This window comes from Mobula hypostoma, chromosome 9, assembly GCF_963921235.1.
Source record: "Mobula hypostoma chromosome 9, sMobHyp1.1, whole genome shotgun sequence".
Classification (NCBI taxonomy): Eukaryota; Metazoa; Chordata; class Chondrichthyes; order Myliobatiformes; family Myliobatidae; genus Mobula; species Mobula hypostoma.
The window spans coordinates 43383152-43409788 of NC_086105.1; the positions used below are offsets into that span (position 1 = coordinate 43383152).

General features: G+C 41.1%; 1 protein-coding gene across 6 annotated transcripts in view; it reads right to left on the reverse strand.

Annotated features, from left to right (window-relative positions):
- The window catches only part of LOC134351680 (metabotropic glutamate receptor 8-like), a 440260-nt gene that overhangs the window by 168327 nt on the left and 245296 nt on the right, over nucleotides 1–26637 (reverse strand). For 5 of the 6 annotated variants that reach the window (XM_063058170.1, XM_063058165.1, XM_063058166.1 and 2 more), the window contains one exon: nucleotides 3299–3337. The exons of the other annotated variant lie outside the window; for it this stretch is intronic. In XM_063058170.1, the coding sequence (XP_062914240.1) occupies nucleotides 3299–3337 (39 nt within the window). The remainder of the gene's footprint in view (nucleotides 1–3298; nucleotides 3338–26637) is intronic. 6 annotated transcript variants of the gene reach the window in all.

Below are 26637 nucleotides of genomic sequence, written 5' to 3' on the forward strand. Positions count from 1 at the left end.
CAGCCCTTTGTCACGCCCCTCCTAAGCGCTGTCACTATTTCTACTCTTCTCTCCTCCAACTGCCCATCACTCCTCCTCACCTGAATCCACCTCCACCATTCGCCAGCTCTTGCTCCACCCCTTCCCTTCACCCTTTTTACCGGCTCTCTCCCCTCTAACTTTCAGTTCAGATGAAGGTTCTCAACCTGAAATGTTGACTATCTATTTCCCTCCACAGATGCTGCTCGGCCCACTGCAATCTCCCAGCATCTAGTTTGATAACAAGAGCAATGACCAGGTCATGAAGGCTGCTCACCACCAATTTCTCAAGGAGAGTTTGAGATGGGCAACAAAATGTTGGCTTTCCCTAGGTCCCAAGAATGAATTGAGAGAAACCTCTCCTCAACCGCTGAACACCATTTTGCAAATGTCTCTATTTGCACATATTTACCTCATTCTTTTCAACCACTCACTGCCTGCTTTATTTCAACCATTTTTATTACTTTTGCTGGAAGGCAGTTGGAATTTTAGCCATCTGTTTTCTAACAGGATGGGAATAAATTAGCCTTGGCCTTTGGCATTTAATGCTTCTGAGAACATCAGCAGCCAGCTGTACTCAACTCTGCTCCTGACTTCCACTGACTGCAGTGGATCCAAACATGTGGGAAGTAAGTACAGATGGCAACCAATACTCATATGCTTGTGTGTAGAACTGCCGATCAAAGATAAATTACTCCACCAGACAGCTTGTCATAGCTTAGGTAGATAAATTTAATTTCAATATGCCTCAATACCTTCAGACAGGATTAACAGCTCATACTATCACCCTTCTGCAGGCAGAATAAATTATATGATATAGTTTTCAGATATTTACAAAGATGTACAATATTTGTAAAGATGACAGACTTTGGGATCGGATTTCATCTACACTTTAACTATTGCTCATGAAGTTTGCTTGTTTTATTTTCAGTTTCAGAGCTGTCTTTTGGGAAGCATCTAAAGAACACAAAGATCGATTTCTTGAGAACATGCCGATAGAGCTGCTCAGGAGCCAGTATTAATAAAGACAATACAATGACAGAATTACCCAACAGGTCAGACAGCATCTATATATTCAGAAAGAGAATTGTATGTCAATTTGAAGATCTAACATCAGCTCCACTAGCTACATCTCAGAACTATTTCAAGTTTCATAAAAATGCAGGATTTTGAACTATCAGTAATGCTCAGCTACACACGCAAAATGCTGGAGGAACTCAGCTGGACAGGCAGCATCCACGGAAAAAAGAACAGTTGACATTTTGAGCCAAGACTCTTCAGCAGGCCTTGGGGAGCAGATTTAGAAGGTGGAGGAGGAGGAGGGGAGAGAGAAACAATAGCTGAAACTTGGAGGGGGAAGAATGAAACAATGAGCTATGAAGTCGATTGGTAGAAGAGAGAGAAGGCCATGGAAGAAAGGAGAAATAAAGGAGGTGCGGGGAGTACCAGAGGGAGGCGATGGGCGGGCAAGGAGTTAACATGAGAGAGGGACAAGGGGATGGGAAACAGTGAAGAGGGAAGACATTACTGGAAGTTTGAGAAATCAATGTTCATGCCATCAGGTTGGAGGCGACCCAAACAGAATATAAGGTGTTGTTCCTCCAACTCGACAATGGAGGAGGCGATGGATTGACATATCAGAATGGGAATGGGAAGTGGAATTAAAATGGGTGGCCGCTGAGAGATCCCGCTTGTTCTGGCGGACAGAGCGTAGATGTTCAGTGAAGTGGTCTCCCAGTCTATGTCACCGATATACAAGTGGCCACACCGGGAGCACCGAACACATATGACCCCAACAGACTCACAGGTGAAGTGTGGCCTCACCTGGAAGGACTGTTTGGAGCCCTGAATGGTAGTGAGGGAGGAGGTGCAGGGGCAGGTGTAGCACTTGTTCCGCATGTAAGGATAAGTGCCAGGAAGGAGATTAGTAGGGAGGGACGAATGGACAAGGGAGTCACGTAGGGAGTGATCCTTGCAGAAAACAGAAAGTGAGGGGGAGGGAAAGATGTGTTTGGTGGTGGGATCCAGTTGGAGGTGACGGAAGTTTTGAAAAATTAATTAAGTTGGAGGTGATGGAAGTTTCGGAGAATTATGTAGTTCTTCCAGGTGAAGCAACACTTCACCTGTGAGTCTGTTGGAGTCATTCACTGTGTCCGGTGTTCCCAGTGTGGCCTCTTGTATTTCGGTGAGACCTGACATAGATTGGGAGACCGCTTCGCCAAGCATCTACGCTCCGTCCACCAGAACAAGCAGGATCTCCCAGTGGCCACACATTTTAATTCCACTTCCCATTCCCATTCTGATAAGTCCATCCATGGTCAACCTCCACTGTCTGGATAAGGCCACACTTAGGTTGGAGGAACAACACCGTATATTCTGTTTGGGTAGCCTCCGACCTGATGGCATGAACATCAATTTCTCAAACTTCCAGTAGTGACTCCCACCCCCCTCAACATTTCCCATCCCTCTGTTCCTCTCTCATGTTATCACTTTGTCTGCCCATTGCCTCCCTCTGGTGCTCCTCCCCCCAACCTTTTCTTTCTTCCGTGGCCTTCTGTCTCTATCACCAATCAACTTCCTAGATCTTTGCTTCATCCCTCCCTCTCCAAGTTTCACCTATAGCCTGGCGTTTCTCTCTCCCCTCCTCCCACCTTTCAAATCTTCTCCTCAGCTTTTTATCTCCAGTCCTGCAGAAGGGTTTCGGCCCAAAACGTCAACTGTATTTTTTTCCTTAGATGCTGCCTGGCCTGCTGAGTTCCTCCAGCATTTTGTGTGTGTTGCTCGGATTTCCAGCAGATCTGCAGATTTTCTCTTTGTTAGTAATGCTCTGCTGTCTGACACAGGTAAGGGGAGCTGACATCATTTAACTGAAACATACTGACAGAGTCTTGGGCATGGAAAGTTCACTCCATCCTCTTACCCCAGATGCTACCTGACCTGCTAAGTCATACAGCAGAGGAACAAGCCCCCCCCCACCTGCCACATCTGTGGTGACCATTAAGTACCAATCTGTATCATTCCCAGTTTCCTTATCTCGCATCCCTGAAGCGCAGGACCTCTCCCGTCAAGGGGGATATGAGCAGCTTGTGCATGGAAATGCCATTTGCAGGTTTCCCTCCAAGCTGCACCATCCTGACTTGAAAATATATCACTATTCCTTTACGTTACTGTGTCAAAATTCAGGAACTTGCTGCTCAACCATGCTGTTTGCCAGACAGACAAGCAGATGGTCATCAATAGCTTTTCACACGCATTTCAGGGATGGAAAGTAATTACTAACCTTGCCATTGGTTGCCAAACACCCATTTAAGAAAGATTTCTAAAAAATGAGAAAGAACTATGGTTACTAAAACTTCTACATTTCACCTTTGTGCATTTACCTTGTGCTCTTGGCACAGGGACTTGAGAGGAAATCCAAACCATCAGTACTCTGTTTAGCATTATACATTTAACATTACAGTTGTACCTAAATTACAATTAAATACAATTGAAAACAAAGTTAAGTGTATACCACATCAGAGAAATTATACATTTCAATCTAAATAAATTTAAATGTCAAAGCCTTCTTAATTTAGTGCCCAGATTATCATATATTGATCCTAAGGTAGAAACTAATTCTTTGCATGTATTGAAAAGCAAAAATCAAACTACATCAAATATTGCTGTATTGACTGATGACAATGTTTCTGATTTATGGAATTTACTTTCAACCAGGTATTAATTACTTCCACTCTAAGGATTATGAAAGCTCCGTCATCAGGGCTTTCATGCTGTCTGCAGTCTGCCAAGATGACAGCAAAAGAATAGCTTATGGACTTCCATTAAGCATACAAGTTCACTGGTTTACTCGAATGTAATTTAACATGGGTCTGTAATGTTCGGTACAGGCTGCAAATCCCATCAAAACATAAGGAGATGAAAGGCAATTGTATATTTGTCAGATGCACCCAATAGATTAAAGAGGAAAAGTCAAGGGAAACTTTTTAAAAACTATGGTTAATAATCTGATCAAATACATGATTAAGCAGTGTTTGAACAAGATAACGTACTTTTAGAAAATATAAGGTCCTGTATTTTCATTGATGCATTTCATGATCAAAGCACTGAATGGCTAGTTCAGTACTTTTGAAATGCAATCACTGCTGTCTTTGTAAAATGTAGAAATCACCATTGTGCATAGTAAGATCCCACATTCAGCAAGATAATAATGAACATTTAATCTGCTGGATAGATGATGGTTGAGTAATACACTAAATGGGGCGATGAGGGACTCTTGTCTTACAAAAGGTGGCCCAGTGGTGTAGCAGATGTGCTACCCCACATCTCCAGGGATCTGACTTCCACCCCGAACTCAAGTGCCATCTATGTGGAGCTCACTCATTTTTTTCTGTGACTGTGTGGATTTCCAGTGGGCACCTTGATTTCCTTCCACATCCCAAATGCACACACATTGGTAGCTAAGTTGACTACTGTATTATCCCTTGGTGCCCATGAGTGGGCGGTGAATCAGTGGGAGCTGATGGGCAGAAAAGAGAGAAAAAGTTTCAGGGAAATTGCTTTGAGAGCCAGCACAGACTTGATGGTCCAAATAGCCTCCTTGGTTGTAACAAAATAGAATATTAAGACAAGCATCAACATTTTTTTTACCCACGACCAAATGGGAGGCAATTGTAATGTGCCACTGTGCAGCAATGCACCAGTGTACCTGCCTGGATTCTGTGCTAAGAGCCTGCACTGGGAAAGGAGCCCATGTCTGTCTGGATCAGTAACAGGAGTGAACCACTCAGCCACAGATAAGAGCAAAAATGATGTATAATTATACCAGAAGTGATCTATCATCTCCCCCACTAATATCAGCTGGTGGCTAATTGGCGTTCTTGATATGGCTCAGTGTGTAGGGCAGAAGGTTAGTCAGCTCTCTTAGCACACAAAAGTTCCTTTGCCAAAAACCTGATAATTAAACCTCAAATATAGAGCAGTACAGTACAGGAACCGGCCCTTCAGCCCACATTGTTGTGCCAAACTAATTAAATTAGCAGTCCAATGCTCAACTAACCTAATCCCTTCTGCCTACACAGTGTTCATACCTTTCCAGTTCTTGCAGATTCATGCCCCTATCTTACAGCCTCTTGAATCTCTGTCATATTTGCCTCCATCAGGCAGCCACCGGACTCTGTGTATAAAAAAACTTGACCTGCACTTCCACAGCAAGTCTGCAAAGAAAAAGAATTCCAGGATGTATATTGTATATATTGCTCGGACATTAAATGTACCTATTGAAACCAACTGAAACCTTTTGAACTTACTCTCCCTCACCTCTGGTATTAGACATTTCTATCCTGGGAAAAAGATACTCTCTGTCTACTGTATCTACACATACACACACACTCAACTGAACACCACTCCACTCCCTTTGCAATTTTTGCTCATTTCTTTCTCAATTCCTGTTAAAACATTGTTTACATTGTTTACATTTACACCTACATTATTTATTGTTATATTGTAATTTGTCCTTTACTGTGCCTATTGTCTTGTTTATTAATTATTGTACTGTCTTGCACTGTTTTGTGCTCTTTATGTAGCCTTGTGTAGGCCTGAATTCTAGTGTAGTTTTGTGTTGTTTCCAGTAGTCTAGTGTAGTTTGTGTTGTTTCAGGTAGCACCATGGTCCTGGAGGAACGTGTTTCATTTTTACTGTGTACTGTACCAGCAGTTACAGTTGAAATAACAATAAAAGCGACTTACTTACTTACTTACTCATAATCTTATAAACCTCTATCAGATCTCCCCTCAGCCTTTGCTACCATCGGGAAAACAACTGAAGTTTATCCAACCTCTCCCTACACCAAGTCCTGTAACCCAGAGAGTAAACTTCTACTGCACCCTCTCCAAAGCCTTGACATGGGGCAACCAGAAATGAATGCAGTACTTCATAAACTGTCTAAATAAAGCTTTATAAATCTGCGACATAGCTTCCAGGCTCTTGAACTCAGTCCCTCAACCCATAAAGGCAAAAAAGTCTACCCAGGCCTCCTGTCTTATGATCTTCTCCCTTCTCCATCTCTGTATCCCTTTTGCCAATCGACTTTCCAGTTCTTAGCTTCTTCCCTCCCCCTCCTGTCTTCTCCTATCATTTCGGATCTCCCCCTCCCTGTCCCACTTTCAAATTTCTTACTATCTTTTCTTTCAGTTAGTCCTGATGAAGGGTCTCGGCCCGAAACGTTGACTGTACTTCTTCCTATAGATGCTGCCTGGCCTGCTGCGTTCCACCAGCATTTTGTGTGTGTTGCTTGAATTTCCAGCATCTGCAGATTTTCTCGTATATACTTCCTTTATCAACTTATGTAGCCACATTTAGGGAGCTAAGGACTTCAACCCTCAGATCCCTCTGTGCATCAACACTGTTAATGGTCTTGTCATTAGCAGAGTATTGTCTCTTTATATTTGATTTCCCAAGGTGCAACACTTTATATATGGCTAGTTCTACCCTTTCTCCACCCATACCTACAACTGATCTACATCCTGCTGTATTCATTGGCAATCTTCTACACTATCCACAACACCACCCGCTTTCATATCATCTGCAGACCTGCATTTTCAACCAGCTCATTTATATTTTATGTATATTTAATTTTATATACTGTATTATTCACTGTGGATCCTATGCATCTTATTCTTCTGGATGCGCCTCATGAGAGACATTGTCAAACACCTTACTAAAATCTCAAAGATGGCAAAAGGTGGGGGTCTCTGGTTATTGATAAACTCTTCATGGCGCTAGGACATAGAAAACTTGTCGCACACTCGCTCTCCCAGCTGGAACATCCCATGTTTAAGTGCTGAACGCTCCACGGAGGACAGTTCCCCTCTGTGACCCTGATCGCAGTTGACATCCTGCCAGAGGACGATGTATTGAGTGCTGCAATTAGCAAACAAGAAACAGACTACCCTGACACCTTTCAAATCATTGCCAGGGAATTCAATTGAGCTTGCTGAAAGAAACCTCTGCTGATCATCATCAATATGTCATCTACAGCACCAGGGTCCCAACACACTCGACCTCCGCCATATTACCATAGGGAATGCCTACCATTCCATCCCAAGACGGCATCTCAGGAAATCTGATCATTTGGCTATGTTTCTCCTATCGGCAAGGCTCCTGAAGTAAAGGCAATGAGGAGGTGGTCACGGGGTGCCGAGGATTGGCTCTGGGACTGCTTTGAATCAGAGGGCTTGGTCATGTTCAAGGACTCATTAGAGAATCTGAATGAATACATCACATTTGTCATAGACTTTATAAAGTCAGACGTGGGCAAGTGAGTCTCCAAAAAGTCATTTAATATCTTCCCCAACCAGAAGCCTTGGATGAACCAAGAGATCCGCAATCTGCTGCAGGCCAGATCAGTGGTGGTCAGGTCTGACAACCAAGTAAGGTATGACTTCCAGAAAGCCATCACATATGTGAGGTGGCAACTCCGGACTAAACTGGAATCACAGAAGGATACTCAACAGCTGTGGCAGAGCTGGAATTCTATCACCTCCTACAAAGTGAAACCAAGCAACATGTGAGAAGAAGGTTTCACTCCCAGATATGCTCAATGCTTCCTGTACAAATCTGTGACCAACAAAACATGGAGGCAACTTCACGAATCTCACAGCCCCCATTGACCCTGTGATTTTAGTGTCTCAGTCCAATGTGAGAGCATCCTTCAAGAGGATGAACCCAGTGAAAGCATCTGACCCAAACAGGGAACCTGGCCAAGTACTGAAGACCTGTGCAGATCAACTGGCTGAAATGTTCACTAATATCTTTAATTCTCACTTCAGCAGTCTGAGGCACCCACCCGCTTCAAGCAAGCTTCAGTTATACTGGTGCCAAGAAGAACATAGTAGCTCAGAATGTCATCTAAAGCTTTGATAAACTTCTATAGATGTGCGGTGGGAAGTATACTGACTGGTTGCATCACAGTCAGGTATGAAAACACCAATGCCCTTGAATGGAAAAGACTACAAACAGTAGTGGATGCAGCCCAGTACATCATGGGTAAAGCCCTCCCCACCATTGAGCACATCAATATGGAGTGCTGTTGCTGGAAAACAGCATCCATCATCAAGGACCCCCACCATTCAAGCCATTCTGTCCTTTCACTGCTGACATCAGTAATGAGGTACGAGAGCCTCAGGACCCACACCACTAGGTCAGGAACAACTATTTCCTCTCAACTACCAGGGATAAGTTGATAAGAAGGGATAACATCACTCACCTCAACACTGAACAGTTCCCACAAACTAAGGACTTATTTTCATGGGCGCTTCATCTCATGTTGTCAGTAGTCATTGCTTATTTATTTATTATTATTACTTTTTTTGTATCTGTACAGTTTGTTGTCTTTTGCATATTGGTTGTTTGTGTGTGGTTTTTCATTGATTCTATTGTGTTGCTTTGTATTTACTATGAATGCCCGCAAGAAAATGAATCTCAGGGTTGTAAGTGGTAACATATATGTACTTTGATAATAAATTTACTTGGAACTTTGACGTAGACAATATCTACAGCTCTACCTTCATCGGTCACCTTCATAATCTCGTCAAAAACTTGATAAAGTCAGTAAAACATGATTTGCCCTGCACTAAACCATACTGACTGTCACTAAAGAGGCCATGGTTTTCCAAATGCTCGAAGTTCTTATCCTTATGAATAACCTCCAATAACTTCTCTACCACTGACATGAAACTCACTGGTCCATAGATTCCAGAATTATGCTATATCCCCTTCTTGAATAAAAACAACAATAGCTACTTGGCATTCCTCCAAGATCACGTCTAAGGGAGCTTTCAAACTTCAAAGTAAAAGGGTCACTCTTATGCAGAGTAACACTATCTTAACAGCTTCTTAAACAATTTTCACTTGGAATAAGTAAAACAGCCAGCTAGATAGAATCCATAATCTAACTGTGAAGCCAAAGGCTAACAAATTGAAAAGCATGTTTTAGTTTTATTTTCTCCAAAAAGAATACCTTCGGGTATTGGGTCATGGATATAATTTGTGTTCAAGCAAAACAAGAAGTTGAGTCACATAGCAAAAGAGAAATTAATGATAAAAAGCCAGCTTTGGATGGATTAACTTCTGATTGAGTATAACATATAGTGAAATTGTACTCTTCCAAATTTCAAAATAAGAGACAGAAATACACCTGGTTACATGTTCACTAGATACTGAAGAGAGCAAGAATTAATTATATACCATGATTGTGCAGTCATCATCCAGAATAACTGCAGCTCACAGGTTTTCGGCCACAAGGTGTGCAATTTCCACACTGGGCACATATGTGATGGAAACAGCAGGATACACAACTTGCACCTGTCCAAACTTAATATGTTCCATTAAGCTCAGCTTCTGGGCAGCAGCTCACATGTGCAATCAGCTCCTGCTGGTGGATGTTTGCAAACTCTGTGGAATGAAAGGGAAAGGGAGGAAATGGGAATCAATGTCCCGGAAAAATGGAGCAATTTTGAGCGAGGGGAAGCTGCAATGACAAACTTTTCAGTCATCTTTGCTAATGCATTTTCATGAGTGGATTCAATCCAATAGGTCCCAAGCTGAGCAAAAAGTATTAAAAATGGATGAAGAACTGGCACTCCATCTGTACAGAACAAACCCATTGACCATAACATGGTGTGACGACCTATTTAACTCTGAAGCATGGTAAATTAATTGCAGTCATCCTTCTCCTTTTCAACCATCTAAGCCCCAAATACGCAATCAAGGTGAAACTGCCTTTTCTTTATATTCTTTCCATTTAATATTCAGTGGGATCTGGTTAATTGAGACACATCAAGACTAGAAGATTTTGGCCCAATTAAGTGGCTGCCCCAAGTAGCCAACGTTTCATAGAAATAATTAAAAATATTTTAAAAAGACAAACTACTGTTTAACTGAGTAACAAATTATGTATTAAAATGAAATAGAGAACAAATCAGGATATTACCAACACTACTACAGCACTATAAAACTGTGTATTAGTTCCTAATAGTTATCATTGCAATATGCGCGACCATGTTGTTTTGGTTGATTGTAAATGAACAAAATCAGGGCAGACACCTAATGCAGGTAATGGACTGCCGTCAGGCAATGCTTTAGCATCCTCCAAATCTTCATTTTCATTGTAACATTCAAGATGATTGCCAATACTTTCAAAGTCTTTGTAATTCCCAACTTGGTGAAGTCATGAAGTAATTTCGATTTCACTCACAGTAGTGTCTGGCATCTCCAAGCCTCAATGCTTGAAACTGCAGTGAGCAAAACAGTTCTTAATTGTCTTACTGCTTAATTTTCACCAACTATCAGTGAAAATGATTACTGCTTTTTGACCTCCAATACACACAACTGATGCTATTTAAAAACTGTTCACTCTAAGCACAGAGTAGCATCTAACAGCCACACAAGTACACGCGACTGATGCTAGTTAGAATCTGTTCAGCAACTGTCTCCTGTTCCAATTAGGCAGCATTGTGCCCCAAATAAACAAAGGGAATTATGGCTATCTTCTCGATTAGTTTTTGTCTTTAAGAGTTGTCCCAAACAAGCGGCTATTCTGATAAACCGAAAGCCCAATGAACCAGAATCCATTGTATTTTGATGTCCACTCTTTATGATGAATCCTTAACAAAGTGGAAATCAAACACAGGTTGGTTGGCTTTGCTAAAGAATGTCCCAATTGAACTTGCAAGCAGGTTTCTTGGATTCTAATTTCCTTATCACTTTAATTTTCCATCTCACTCCCCTTTCTAACATAGAATTCAAGTTATATTGTTCTGTTGCATCTCAATCCCGACTTAGGCAGTTTAAATCCTTCCGGACAAAACTTGCACTTCAGAAAGTTTCAGACAATTATGCCAGACCACTGATTTTGGTAACAGTAGTACATCAGTAGCAAGAGTAGACAATACCGTCCCTTGAGCCTGCTTGGCTATTCAACAAGATCAAGGCTGGTCTCGTGCTCAAAAGCCATTTTCTTTCCATTTCACAACATCTTTTGATTCCTTTAATATTCAGAGACCTATCCCTCATAATTTTAAATACAATTACTGACTGGGTTTTCATATCCCTCAGAAACAGAGTATTCTAAAGATTCACCACCCAAATAAATAAATATCACTGGCCTTTCAGGGCTAAATGAACGCCATGTATTTTGACAAGGAAATCCCAAGTCTTCAACCAAAGGAAGCATCTTCCCAATACTAATCCTGTCAAGTATGTCGAGGAATTATTTCACTTCTCATTCTTTGAAATTCCTGAGAGATAGAGTTAGAGCTAAGACTGAGCCAATTCAATCTCTTCCCTGCACTCTAGGTACCAATCTGGAGAACCCTTGTTACACTCCTCATACAGAAAGCGTTTAAGTATGGAAACCAAAATTGCATGTAACACTCCCATGCGTCATCTAAGGTTTTATATAATTGCAGCAAGAAAATTTTGCTCTTGTACTCAAATCCTCTGGAAATAAAACGTCCTGTTTGCACAGATATCTGTTTGCTGCATCTGTGTGTTGGTTTTACAGAATTTTGCCATGATCATTCCTTGTTACATCCCTTGATTTTCTACTTGTTCCCTCAAGGTGAACTGCTAACCCTGCTAATCCATCATTCTCAACGGCTTCCCATTCATTCTTCTCCACTATATTTGCCTCCATATGAACATAAAAATCCTGTAAAATCTTTAAATTTCTCTCAGTGTGATGTACAGTCATCCCAAACCATAAATTTTGCTAGGACTAGAAGAACTCTATTAGACAAACTTGTACCATTATAAAATACCCACAAAAAAACTTTGCTAAAGACAACTTGTGCATGGCTTGCAAAGTCTTCCTTAATCCTCTGTACATTTGTCAGGTGAACCTTTGCAATGGTGTTTAGAAGCAAGTAACATATCCAGACACCAGCCATGTGCCGTTCCCTTATGAACAGTGTAGGGCACTCACGTGGAACAAGACGCATGGACTGTTCAGTACAACTTAAAGGTCACCTGCCCAAGGAGGTCTTAGGCCAAGGAAATTGGACTGTGCTTTAGGTGGAGCATTCCAAGCTACATACATACCAGTTACAGTGACTCTACACAAACCACACCCTCCCCAACCCAGCATCATAGTCATGGATCCCACACTTCTCCCAATCAGATCAAAAACCTGACTCACAGCCTACCATTGAATAAAGAAGAGCCTGCTCCAGATAAAATTGCTGCAGAAGGGAGAATGTTGCAGAGACCCTGGCTATAAATGGTATTTTCAAGAGTAGTGCCCGAAGACTTAAAAATTGCAAATGCTGCACTCTTGTTCCAAAACTTGTACTCCTTCCTTCAACACCACACTCCCAACACCTTCTTATTCTGTCTTCTTCCTTTCCAGTCCTGATCTGAATTGTAAACTCATTATTCCTTTTCATAGATGCAGCCTGACCTGCTGAGTTCCTCCAGCATTTTCTGTGTGTTAGACCAGACAGTTCATCCTTAGGGGTGAGAAAAGTTTTGGAAACAATAATCAGGAACAGAATTTGCAGACCTTGAACAAATGTGCATCAACTAGAGAAAGTATGGATTTATTAAAATTGTGTTAATTAACTTAATAGTTTTTAATGAAGAAACAGAGAGTTGAAAAGGGAAATTTAGTAAATGTGGTATATTAAGGCTTTTAATAAGGCACCATGTAATTGGCTTGTCATCAAGATTCAAAGCTATGAAATAGAACAGCTGTAGCAGCATAGATAACAAATTGACTGAGTAACACAACTGGAAATAGAAAGTACTGTACTAGTGAATGCATCACTGCACCAGCCTACCTGCCTTCAAGGACATAGTGTATTTACAGAAATGTGCTGGAAAAGGGCCAGTAACATCATGAAGGATCCCACACATCCATCAGGGCGAAGGCACATGTAGCACCTTGCCAGCACTACCAGACTCAAAAACAGTTACTTTCCCCAATGAGTACAGCTGATCAACACCTCCACCCACCAGACCACAACTTTATTATTTCCCATTAGTCACCTTATGTACAGTCCAGCATAACTTCATGGACATATAATCAATCGATAGTTAACTTATGTATTTATTTTCATTTTGTGTGTTTTTATTATTATTGTGCTCTATATCTTTTGTGTATTTTTTGTTTTTTCATCAGATCTGGAGTAACAATTATTTCATTCTCCTTACACTTGAGTACAGGAAATGACATTAAACAAACTTGAATCTTGCATATTGAAGTTGCTTTTCAGATCCGAGGGAAATGTTCAATGGAGTTCCCCAAAGACTGGGAATAGGACCACTGACATTCTTAATATGAATTGATGATATTTAGTTGTACAATGTGTTGCTTCCAAATTTGCAGATGACACAGAACCTGGAAACTAAATGACGTGTGAAGTGGCTGGTAATGAGTTCAAAGGAGAAGCCTGTGGAAAGAGCTGATAGATGGCAGATGAAATGTAGTGATGAGAAACTTGAAGTGTTATATTTTGGTGGGAAGAATGTGAAGAGGCAGCATAAACTAGAGGACAGAGATCTAAAAGGATTACAGGAACAGAGAGATCTGGAAGTGAAAGTGCATAATTTGTTAAAACTGGCAAGGCAGGTTGAGAAAGTGGTTATAAAGTCTTCAGCATACTGAGCCCAAGATAAACAGGCACACAGAACAAGAACAGGAGGTCAAAATGAACCTTAATAATAACTGCTTTGATAGCAAATAGTTCAAGGCAAATATGAAGTCTTTGAAAGGGTGCATAAGGAAATTACTAAAATTTATTCCAGAATGAGGGGTTTTAAATATATAGATAAACTAGAGTAGCTGGGGTTGGTCTCCTTGGAATAGAGGTGGCTGTGAGAGGTTCTGACAAAGGATTTAAAATCAGAAAGCATCAGTGAACAAAGACGATCTGTTCCCATAGTAGAGACATAAACAAGAGGACATACAAGGAAGGAAACTGGCAGAGATAGTTTCACTCACCTTAACTCTGAACTGATTCTACGACACTTTCAGGGTCTCTGCAGCACGTGTTCTTAGAATTATTTATTTACAGTTGTCATTATTTGCTTTATTAATTTACTTTTCTAATTATTTGCATGATTTGTCCTCTCTCTGCTGATTGTGGACTTCAGAAAGGGTAAGACGAAGGAACAATACCAATCCTCATAGAAGGATCAGAAGTGGCGTGTTGCGATGAACTGGTGAACCGGTGAACCCAAACGCAGGACACTGACACGGAGGCAGCGTAATCTGAAGAGTGTTTATTAGGCCGAGGAAAGCAGAGGAGAGAGAGTGAGGCTTGACCAGGGGTCAAACCCAGGTCACTGCGGTGAGAGCACGGCATTTAACCACTGAGCCAATGGAGAGCGTAGGCGGGCGGCGGGACGAGGCAGAGCAGGGATGCAGATGAGGGTGTGAGCGTGGCTGGAGGAGAACGGCAGGCAGGAGGATGAACGGGAAGGCAGGTGGCATGCAATGCTCCTGTTAGCTCGGAGAGACAAAGTTAACACAGGCAAACAACAGCTTGGAAACAAAACTTAGAATACGCAATTCTAAGCGGCCTAGAACGTGAACTGCTACACTGGCTGAAGCAACGATCTGGCGATAAGTGGATGGAAAGCTGGGGTATTTATGCTGCGGGTTAGATGAGATTCAGGTGCACCGCAATCAGGAAGTCCGGGAGAACAAAAGGAACGCCGCGCCCACCGCGCACACACACACACACACACACAAACCAGCAGAGAGTGAGACAGACAGGGGAGCAGGAAAAACATGGAAAAAGGAAATTAGGAGAACATGAGGAATAAATGGGAGGGATGGCCGTGACTGTGACGTAGAGAGAGTGAGCAGTTTCAAGTTCCTGGGTGTCAAGATCTCTGAGGACCTAACCTGGTCCCAACATATCAATGCAGTTATAAAGAAGGCAGGACAGCAGCTATACTCCATTAGGAGTTTGAAGAGATTTGGCATGTCAACAAGTACACTCAAAAACTTCTACAGATGTACAGTGGAGAGCATTGTGACAGGCTGCATTACTGTCTGGTATGGGGCGGGGGGGGGGTGTCTACTGCACAGGACCGAAAGAAACTGAAAACGGTTGGAAATCTAGTCAGCTCCATTTTGGGTACTAGCCTACAAAGTACTCAGGACATCTTTAGGGAGCAGTGCCTCAGAAAGGCAGTGTCCATTATTAAGGACCTCCAGCACCCAGGGCATGCACTTTTCTCACTGTTACCATCAGGTAGGAGATACAGAAGACTGAAGGCACACACTCAGCGATTCAGGAACAGCTTCTTCCCCTCTACCATCGGATTCCTAATCAGACATTGAACACTTGGATATTACCTCACTTTTTTTTAAATATACAGTATTTCTGTTTTTTGCACTTTTTAAAAATTTATTCAATATATGTATACTGTAATTGATTTAATTATTTTTGTTATTATTATTATATTTTTTCTTCTATATTATGTATTGCATTGAACTGTTACTGCTAAGTTAACAAATTTCACGTCACATGCCAGCGATAATAAATCTGATTCTGATTCTTTTATACATCGGATGTTAGCCGTCTTTGTTACCTATGGCTTTTTATGGATTCCCTTGTATTGCTTCATTTTCATGTGAGTGCCTGCAAGGAAATGAACTTCAAGGTTGTATGTGGTGTATACACTTCGATAATAAATTTGCTTTGAACTTTGAAATAATCATAAATGAGAATGAAAAATGTTACAGGGATTCAAATGTAACCCTGAAAAGGAATGCATTTCCAAAAGAAAAGAATTTGTACAGTCTCTGGGGAATACGATTATCTAGATTATCCTTACATAAAACTGCACTAATTTAGTTGGTCAAATAGTCTCCTTCCATGCTGTAACCATTCTGTGATTCTTTCTCCCCAGCGACTGATGAGCCACAAACCAGACTCAAACCCTTAAGCTTTGCAATGAGGGGGTGCATAAAAAAAGGAACGTTCACATTAATAACTGCACACGACATATTTACCCTTGTGGTGAGCATGTGAAAGAAACATTGTTTTGCCTGTCACTTGCTCCAAATTAACTTGTCTCTTCAAAGAGTTGCAAGGCCCTTTTCTCTCCATAGTTGCTCCCTTACCTGCTGAGCATTCAGTACCTTTAGACATACCAATGTTTGTTTAAACACGTATTTGTGTGCTTCCCTTCACTGTTATTTGAATAGAACATACAAAACCACTTGCACTTGAAATCTGTGGGAATAAATCATATTAGTGTTAATTATGATAAATCACATTAGGCCACACTTTCCCCTAGTTGGAGACAAATTGCAATTGTCTTTATTTCTAAATTTTAATGAATCTAAACCAAAACACAGGTGCATGTGATTTTATTTTAGCTGGCTTTAAACAATATGCAGCCATGAGAAAAAATAAAATCTACTGAATGCTCAGTTCTCTCCGGAAGAAAGCTTGTTCTACACTCCGTAGCATTTGGTGACACCAAACTGATGTGACTAGCCAGACCCAAACCTTACAGTGTAACACTCATTGAAAGGAAATTCCCAATTTAAAAGTAATGCCCTTCACAAGATGGTGTTTTAATAGATATTTATCCTTAAGCAGGTGGCTACACAGTCCTTATCATGACCAGAGAACTTCACAGATCCCTAATGGTCTCCTCTATAATAACATCACATCAATCCTGAGCACATTAGAACTTGCAAACAATAAGTGTCCCAAAGAACCTGAAGCTGATACAAGGTATTATTCTGAGATAGATTCCAAGATTAATACTGTGTCTTGCAGCAAGCAAAAAATTAAATGTTAGAACTGAATTAGGCTGTGCCACAACCTGTGCTTTCTTATAATTTAATGATTTCAGATTTATTTTCAACTGCTTCAATTTTATATGTACAAACCAGTCTTATAGCCTGGATGTGTTAAAAAGAGGTACACAAAGCAGAGATTCTCTGCTGCTGTGGTGCAAGCATTTAAAACATTGTCAATTAAGGACATAGGGATAATTTTTGGAACAGCAGTACAAAGACCCAGATTAGTCTTGCAGAGGTGTATGTTGTAATCGCACAATAGGAGCTGGACACTTAATTTTAATCAATTTTGAAATTTAGGAAGCTGTCATTGTTATCATAAAAATTACTGCATTGTTATAACAATAAAAAATGTCCTTTAAAAAAGTTCTATGTTTACTCAGTCTAAGGATACAGATTTAAGCTCAGTAAGGGAAACACGGGTTTCAGTGAAGGGAAATTTAAACATTTAAAAGGATAACTTATAACTCCGGATAGTGTAACTGCCTGGGTTATCAGACCCAATTATTCGAGTGTCCAGGAGATGTGGTAGTAAGTGTACAAATACAACAAAGTGTATTATCATAAAATAGAAAGCACAAATAAACCACATATAGCAAGTCACACAGATTTCTGGGCTTACGATTCACAGCCACCACTTGGTTGTTGCTGTAAGGGGAACTCTGATTCTGACACATGAAACCACCCCTTGGGCCCAGCACCAATCACAATCCCAGTCTGGGTGAAATTTCAATGAAGCCTGGGAAGGTCATTGCATTTATACAAGTTTCACAAGCACAGAGTCATCAAGAGACAGTCAAATCCTTTGTTCTAGCCCATTAACACAGTCTCATAAATCAATTTGACATTTTAATAAACAACACACATCGAAGTTGCTGGTGAACGCAGCAGGCCAGGCAGCATCTCTAGGAAGAGGTACAGTCGACGTTTCAGGCTGAGACCCTTCATCAGGACTAGGGTCTCGGCCTGAAACGTCGACTGTACCTCTTCCTAGAGATGCTGCCTGGCCTGCTGCGTTCACCAGCAACTTTGATGTGTGTTGCTTGAATTTCCAGCATCTGCAGAATTCCTGTTGTTTGCGTTGTTGACATTTTAATGGCTACTCATTGTAATTTCATTCCTTAATCTCACAATGTCTGCAACACACAACATTCCTTGGATTTACACAGTACGTTAAAGATCACATACAATTGATAAGCCTGAAATCCAAACAAATCCAGCAATCAAACCATTAACAGACATTCCTTTGCAGACCCCACATGCTTCAAATTCAGAAAGAGTTAACTAGTCACCGGACCTAACAGATATTCATCAATCATTGTGTACAAATTCCATATGCTACGGGTACAAAAACTGGAAATATGTTTATTGGAGATAAACACAAGACATCCTGCAGATGCTAGCAACACAGAGCGAAACACACAAAAAACAGTCAGCATTTCAGCCAAATCATTGTCTGTTTATTCTTTTCACAGATGCTGCCTGAACTGCTGTTCATCCAGCATTTTGTGTGTGTTGTTCTATAGATTAGATTATGAGAACACTCAGTCCTCTTTTATTGTCATTTAGAAATGCATTCATGCATTAAGAAATGATACAATGTTCCTCCAGAGCGATATCACATAAAACAGGACAAACCAAAGACTAACACTGACAGAACCACATAATTATAACATATAGTTACAGCAGTGCAAAACAATACCATAAATTAATAAAGAACAGACCATGGGCATGGTAAAAAAAAAGTCTCAAAGTCCCAATCAACTCCCGATAGTCCTTGACAGCAGGCGGCGAAAGGGAGAAACTCCCTGCCATAAACCTCCAGGCACCGACAACTGCCGATGCCCTGGAAGCAGCTGACCACAGCCGACACCAAGTCCGTCCATCCGAAAACTTCCAGCCTCCGACCAGCCCCTCCGTTACAGCCTCCCGAGCACCATCCTCTGCCTAGCGCCTTCGACCTAGCCCCGGCTGCTGAAACAAGCAAAGCCGAGGATTTGGGGCCTTCTGCTCCGGAGATTCCAGTTACCACACAGTAGCAGCAGCGGTGAAGCAGGCATTTCGGAAATTTCACCAGATGTTCCTCCGTACTTTCACGTCTGTCTCCATCAAATCGGAATTGTGCACGGTCCCCTACTTGACGGATTACAGATATCATTCACCGGAGAGGCCGCGTGTGCTGCGTCGCACTGCCATCTTCTCCTCCCAATATAAGGGGTTCCCAACCTGGGGCCCACGGGCCTCTAGGTTAATGATAGAGGTTATGGCATAAAAAAGGTTGGGAACCCCTGCTCTGTGTATTAACTAGAGGTTGCTAGGAAGGAACTGTCGATGCAAACTTAAGAGTATACTTCGATTTAGATTGAGGACAGGGAAAATGAGAATAACAAAACTGAAGGCACATCACATATAACATCAAGAAGTCAACATGTCAGGCAGCATATATGGAAATGAATAAACAGTCAAAGATTCTGGCTTCTTCCCCCTTCCTTTCCAGTCCTGATGAAGGATCGCAGTCCAAAACATTGACTGTTCATTCATTTCCATAGATGGTGTCTGACTTGCCGAATTGCTCCAGTATTTTATGTGTGTTGCTCTGGCTTTCCAGCATCTGCAGATTCTTGTGTGTTGCTAAAGGCACATAATGTTCATAAAATCATAATTGAATTAACAGTACAAATAGAAATAAACAGCTACAATCTAATGGCCGTTATAAAGATATGGTTACAAAGTGACCATGTATGGGAATGATACACACAGTGGCCACTCTATGCGGTATCTCCTGTACCTCATGAAAAGTGGCCACTGAGTGTGTGTTTGTGGTCTTCTGCTGTGGAAGTGGTTTGACCTGTTGTACATTCAGAGGTGCTTTTCTGCATACTACTGTTCTAACACGAGGTTATTTGAGTTACTGTCAACTTCCTGTCAGCTTGAACCAGTCTGGCCATTCTCCTCTGACCTCTCTCATTAGAAGGCACTTTCACCCACAAAATCGCCGCTCACTGGATAGTTTCTGTTTTTGCTCCATTCTCTGTAAACTCCAGAGACTGCTGTGCATGAATATCCTAGGAGATCAGCAGTTCCTGGAATACTCAAACCATCCCGTCTGGCACCAACAATCATTCGAGAATCAAAGTCACTTACATCACATTTCCTCCCTATTCCGATGTTTGGGCTGAACAATAACTGAACCCCTTGGCCATGTCTGTACGCTTGATGACTGACTGACTAGATATTTGCATTAATGAGCAAGTGAACAGGTGTACCTAATAAAGTGGCCACTGGGTGTATATCCTAGATAATTAATCTATAAGATTCGATATGGATGGAGTTAAGAAACAGAAATGGGAATAAGGAGCATTGCAAAAATCAGTAAACTGGAAGCACATGATACATTAATTAAGGGGGACTTTAAACCATATTTAGACCAGACAAATCAAATTAGCAGTAACTGTGTGAAGAAGGAATTGATGAAGTCTGCTGTTTCTGTCCAACTGCATATCTATTAAAATAAAAGTACACATGTGGGAGATGGCTTTAACTGGTGTTTTCACATTGCAGAGAGAGAAAAAGAGAAAAAGCACTGATCAATGTGCATACATAGGCAATAGATCAATGCACATAAGTTATCAGTCCATGAGTAGTGCTAAGGGGAGCCATTGCTCCAAAAGATCCATACGTTACACTTCCTCCCCCTTTAGATTAATGTAACGTTAAACTGTATATGTAATAAAACATCCAACTTCCCTTTTTCCATATTCAAATAAACATGCTTTCACAATAACAGTCCATAACCAAATTCACCAAAATAAAGATTCAGTCTTTTCAGTAATGCTCTGTTTCTTTTAGGATAGTACCTTTGGACCTGTGGAAAGACATCAGGTTTGGCAACTTTCCCAGCTGCAGGTGTCACATTGCTGTAGTGACATGATCATCACTCAGAGGCAGGTACAGTGGCGGAATGTGTCTGTCTTGTTGGATGCAGTCAAGTCAGGTGTGTTCTTCGGCAGAGCATCCAGTATCTGGTCCACATGATGTCTGCATGTATAATCTCCAACATCCATTGTGTACGTCAGTGTTCTGATTTTTGTAGCTATCCTATCGGGTGTCCACTTTGTCTTCTCAGTAATCTCATGCTAGGATTTTCTTGCTACTTCACTCCATAGTTCTGGTTTCAGGAGGTCCATGTTGGATCCCAGATTCCTGCTCATGAATAGCATTGCAGCTGTTTAATTTGCCATCGTGTGAACAGAATTCCGAAAGACAAAAAGAAATTGTCCAATTTGTGCTGTAGAGAATGTTCTCTTTGTCCACAGCTTTCATAGACTTCTTGAAGGTTTGGACAAACCTTTCAGTTAACCCATTCGTTGCTGGTTGGTGAGGAGTTGACTGAAGTGTTTGATGCCTTTTTTCTTCATGAATAGTCTAAATTCTCCTGATGTGTATTGTGGTCCACTGTCACTCTCAATTTATTCAGGTAAGCCATTTCTGGGGAAGTTATTCTTCAGAGCAGAAACAATCCTTCTTGAGGTACAGTAGTTGACTTCATTGGTGTGACCTCCAGACACTTTGAATGGGCATCCACTGCAATCAAGAAACACTGAGTCCATAAATGGTCCAATGAAATCAATATGCACTCTATGCCATGGTGAAGATGGCCACTCCCACCGGTTTAACGGTGCCTGTGGGTGTGCATCTGTTACTGGCAACTGGTCCATCAATGCTGTGTGAAGTATTTCTGCTGGGTCACAGTATGAAGGATTTTTTCTTTCAGTTGCCAATAGTGGAAGATGTAACATGCTGTCAGTGTTGCTGTGTTGTTTGGTACCCTTGAACACTATGTCATAAGAGTGGGCTCATAGGAAATGTGCCCAAAATTGCAACCAGGTAGCACACATCGCTGGGATTGAAAATGGACACAAAGGGCTGGTGATCTGTCACTAGTGTAAACTTTTGTCCATAGAGGTTGTGGTGGAAATTCTTTATTCCCCATACTAGACTAAGGGCCTCTTGGTCGATCTGTGCATAGTTGCATTCTGCACTCGTCAGTGATCGTGAAGCAGATGTAATTGGCATTCAGATCCTTCTTTTATGGTGCATGGCATTGCACGCCAGTCTGATGGGTAGGAATGGGTCATAATGGGTGAGCAGTTCATCTGATGTTATTAGTTTCTTTGTTTCATTGAGTGCTCTTTCACACCTTTCTGACCATTCCCCCTTTGTTCAAGTCTGTAACAGTGCATTCAATGGGTGCAGCACTGTAACAATGTTTGGAAAAAACCGGTGATAGTAGTTTACAAGGCCCAAGTATGACCTGTTTGCGTGCCTTTAGCACTGCTTCAGTCTTCACTTGTGACTTACGTAAGCTATGCTTGTCAATGACATGTCCACAATATGATAATTCATTCTTGAAAAATCACATTTCTCTCTCTTGGCATGCTGACCATAGTCACTCGGGCTGGTAAGAATTTTACCAAGGTTCTGGAGGTGCTCTTCATCATTTTTACCAGTCACAATGACGTCATCAAAGTAACATTGTGTTCCTGGGATACCCTGGAGCACCTGATCCATTGCTCGTTGCCAAATTGCTGGAGCTGATGCAATGCCAAAGATAAGACAATTATACTGGGACAGTCACTTGCAAGAGTTGATTGTGTGGAACTTCCTGCTTGACGCCTCAATCCCCATTTGCAGAAAGGCTTATGACAAGTCAATCTTTGGAAACCTCTCCCCACCTGCCAAAGATGCAAAAATGTCTTCTACTCATGGCAGGGGATACTGCACAGTATGCAGCACTGGGTTGATGCTCACTTTGAAATCCACACATATGCAAACAGCTCTAGCCTTCCCTTTCTTGACCACGAGGACAATGGGTGTGGCCCAGTCATTCCACTCAACCTTGGAGGGAATTCCAGACATCTCCACGTTCTGAAGTTTAGCATCCACTTTAGTGTTAAGGCACTGGATGCACTTTATGGAATCTTGGTGTTGCTGACTCATCCAGTTCAATTCTGGCCTTCATGCCTTTCAGCTTCCCAATACCTTTCTTGCAGCCTCTCATTAGCATTAAGCAGCTGTGAAAGTCTCTGGTTATAGCTATCGTTTGGACTGCAGTTGTTTATTGATGACATATAAAGTGTTTTGATTGAGTGCCAGCCTAGTTGGATTTTTCTCAACCATTCATGTCCAAAAAGTGCTGGCCCTCCACTTTTCAATACATAAAGCTCTAACTGCTGTGTTTGGCCTCCATACATCACCTTCACTTTCAGTTTGTCTTTGGGAGACACTTATTTCATCTTGTAGGTCTTTACCATCACCAAGTTCCTTTCTAATGGTAGCTTAGAAAACAATCTATCGTAGACAGCCTCTGAAATTATAGACAAAGCTGGCCCTGTATCCAGCTCCATTTTCAGTTTTACACCAGACACATCCATCATGATCCACATGATTTTGTGATCTGCTTCAGTAATGCTATGCAATTCTAGGCATGGCAGCTCACCTTTGTCAGACTCTGTGCAGTCAGATTCTGTTTCACGTTTATTCACTTTATGCATTTATTTAGTTTTGTGTTCGAAACTTTTCATTCTGTGTGTTTTTTCTCTTTGGTTGTGCTTTTTGCCTGACTTGCACACTCTATGTGACCTTGTCTGTGGCACTTTCTGCAAACTTTTTCTTTGAACCAACAGTCATTTGCATTAGGTGAGATTTGCCACATCAATAACATTTTCGGCTTTTTGCACCATTCACCTTTGACTAAAAGCCAAAAAAGTTATTGATGTGGCAAATCTCACATAATACAAATGACTGTTGGTTCAAAGAAAAAGTTTGCAGAAAGTGCCACAGACAAGGTTACATAGAGAGAGTGTGCAAGTCAGGCAAAGAGCACAACCAAAGAGAAAAAACACACAGAATGAAAAGTTTTTTTGTGAGTTTCACATGTTAAATCTTCTTTCCTGTAGTTCTGTTGTGTCCTTTGCTGCAGTTTCTTAATGATATTGCAATGGTCAATGCTCATTCTAAGGTTAAGTCTCCTTCAGACAGTAACCTCTTTTGAGTGCTTTGACTATGTATGCCACATTCAAGCCTCTCCCTTAATGTATCAAAGAGTCCATCTGTAAAGTCACAGTATTTGGGAAAGTTTGCACAGTTCTGCAATGTATTCAATAATGCTTTCATCCTTTGACTAGTTCCTTTTGTTAAATCTAAATCTTTCAGCTACTACCAATGGTTTAGGGCTCAAGCGATTTTGTAAACTTGCAACAATTTTGCTGAAAATCTTACTTGCTGGCTTTTCAGGAGTTATTAAGTTGCATAAAGGCGTGTATTTTTTAGCACCCACTAAGCTAAAAAGTGTGGATACTTTCTTCTCCTCATCCATGTCGTTCACATTACAATACAAATCAACCCTCTTGATATAAGATTCCCAGTCCTCATTAGTGCTATCAAATTCATCGATGTTCCCAACTAAGGCCATCACCACGTTAGTTTCACTTTAACTTTGCTAGTTGTGCATCTTCCACTGTGTACTATGCAGTTACTCACACATCCCTTTGTTAGGATTCATGACTGCCTTCTCTGTACCGCCTAACTCTTTTGTTCTCGCTGTCTCTTGCTCAGAATTCTGTCATCCCATAACTGTTGGTGCTGTTGCTGATATTCGCTGACTTTCAGGTTTGTAGTCATCACCAACTTGTTGCATCTGTACAACTACATATCAATTAAAATAAAAGCATGCACGCAGGAGATGGCTTTAACTAGTGTATTCATGTTGCAGAGAGAGAGCACAGACCAACAAGCATGCGTAGACAACAGATCAATGCGCATAGGTAGGTTATCAGAAAAGGGGAGTCATTGCTCTAAAAGAAATAAATCCATACATTACAAAGAGATGGCCTTCTGGATTAGTACAGGTCCTCTTCAGGTTATGACAAGATTATATTCCTGAGAATTGTTCGTAACCCAAATCACTTGTAAGTTGAAAATGTGGCTGCCTGATCATAGATTTAAATAAAAACACAGAGTAACATACAGCTAAGCCAGGGCCTTTAACGCAACCATTTTCATATTGCTGAGAACCAAGTTCCTGCATACAGAAGATGCCCACAGCCCAGTGACCACCGGCATAACCATCCAACCTACCTCACCAACGCTTGTTCGCATGCATGAGCTGTGTATAAGGCAGGCATTCACAAGCTGGGGAGGACCTGTATGTAAGGGAGCTAGTGATGGAACAAACTATTCTAGACCTGGTACTGTGTAATGAGAAAGAATTAACTGATGACTTGGTCATTAAGGAGCCTTTTAGGAAAAGTGGTCATTACACAATAACGTTTTTTATAATTACAAGGATGAAAAGTGATTTAGTTCAATCTGAGATCAGGGTCTTAAATCGATGTACAACAAACTATGAAGGCAAATGGTGCGCAGACCTCTGGAAAGCTACATTGAAAGGTACAACTTTAAAGAAACTGTGGCCAACTAAAAAGTAGTCCAGCCATATGCTAACTTCAAAAGAAGGTAAAGTTAGCACAGATCAAAGGAAAAGATTTATGAGGTGAAATTTCATAATTTATTAGATAAACAAGACACTGATAAGGAAATGGAAAACAATGCAAGAGTCAACTAGTGAAATTATAAAAACATCTATAAATATATAAAAATGAGAAGATTAGCAGAGGGTTCCTTGCAAACTGAGACAGGAGGATCTATTCTGGGGAAAAGGGAAATTAAACAGATGTTTTATGTCTGTTTTCTTGGAATTCGTACAGACGTGGATGCTTCGGTAGCATTTTCTGCAAAAGGACAAGTCCCCTCCTCCCAGCAATTGATTTGCTTTCCCTAGTTACAGAACACAAACTTACAACATTTCCTCATTCTTACATTCCAAAACATTTGCAGAAAAGTGCAAAGCACCACTTGACTCCTGCGTTGTTCGCTGTACCTGCATGTTAATTCACCTTCAATCCATTTATACTCCAAACATTGACCAGATTTTACTATTCCTTCTCCTAAATGCATAAGCTCAATCAATACTAACTATAGATGTAAAAACTCCCTTATCCAGGAGGGAGGCACAAGAGACTGCAGATGCTGGAGGCACAAGAGACTGCAGATGCTGGAGCCTCAAATTATCTCCTGGAGGAATTCAGTGGATCAAGCAGCATCCGTGGAGAGAGCAGATGCAAGGTTTGACCTAATGCAAAGTATTGATCCAAAGTGTTAACAATTCCTGACACACATCCCTCCCCTTAACTACAGAGGCAGCTCAACCCACTGAGTTCCTCCAGCAGGTTGGTTCCATGATCCAGCAGGGACAGACAGCAAATTTGAAAATGCTCCATATTAGCCTAAAGGTTAGTTAAACCCCTTAGTTATTTGGACAAGTAGTTAACCATTGCTGCTGCCCCGAGCAATTTTTAGGTAACAACCTTTGGCATGTCCCTTATCAAATGCCTTCTTGTAAATCCAAGTGTGCAATGCTAATTGGCTAAACTACAAGTTAGCTCCTCAATAAACACATTTAACTTCACAAACACAATTTCCTTTATTAAAACCATGTTTATTTTGCCTGGTCATTTTATGAAACCTTGGTCTTCTAGACCACATGTTAATGATTGACTCGTGTTTGCTAATCTATTGATTTTTGTCCAAGTTTTCTATTGTGTTCCACTCCGTTCTTTCTTCAGAGATGTTACTTTTGCCCTCAAAGTTAATTTATTACCGTAGTATGCCATATACTACCCTGAGATTCATTTTCTTGTAGGTATTTACAGTAGAACAAAAAAGTGCAATAGAAT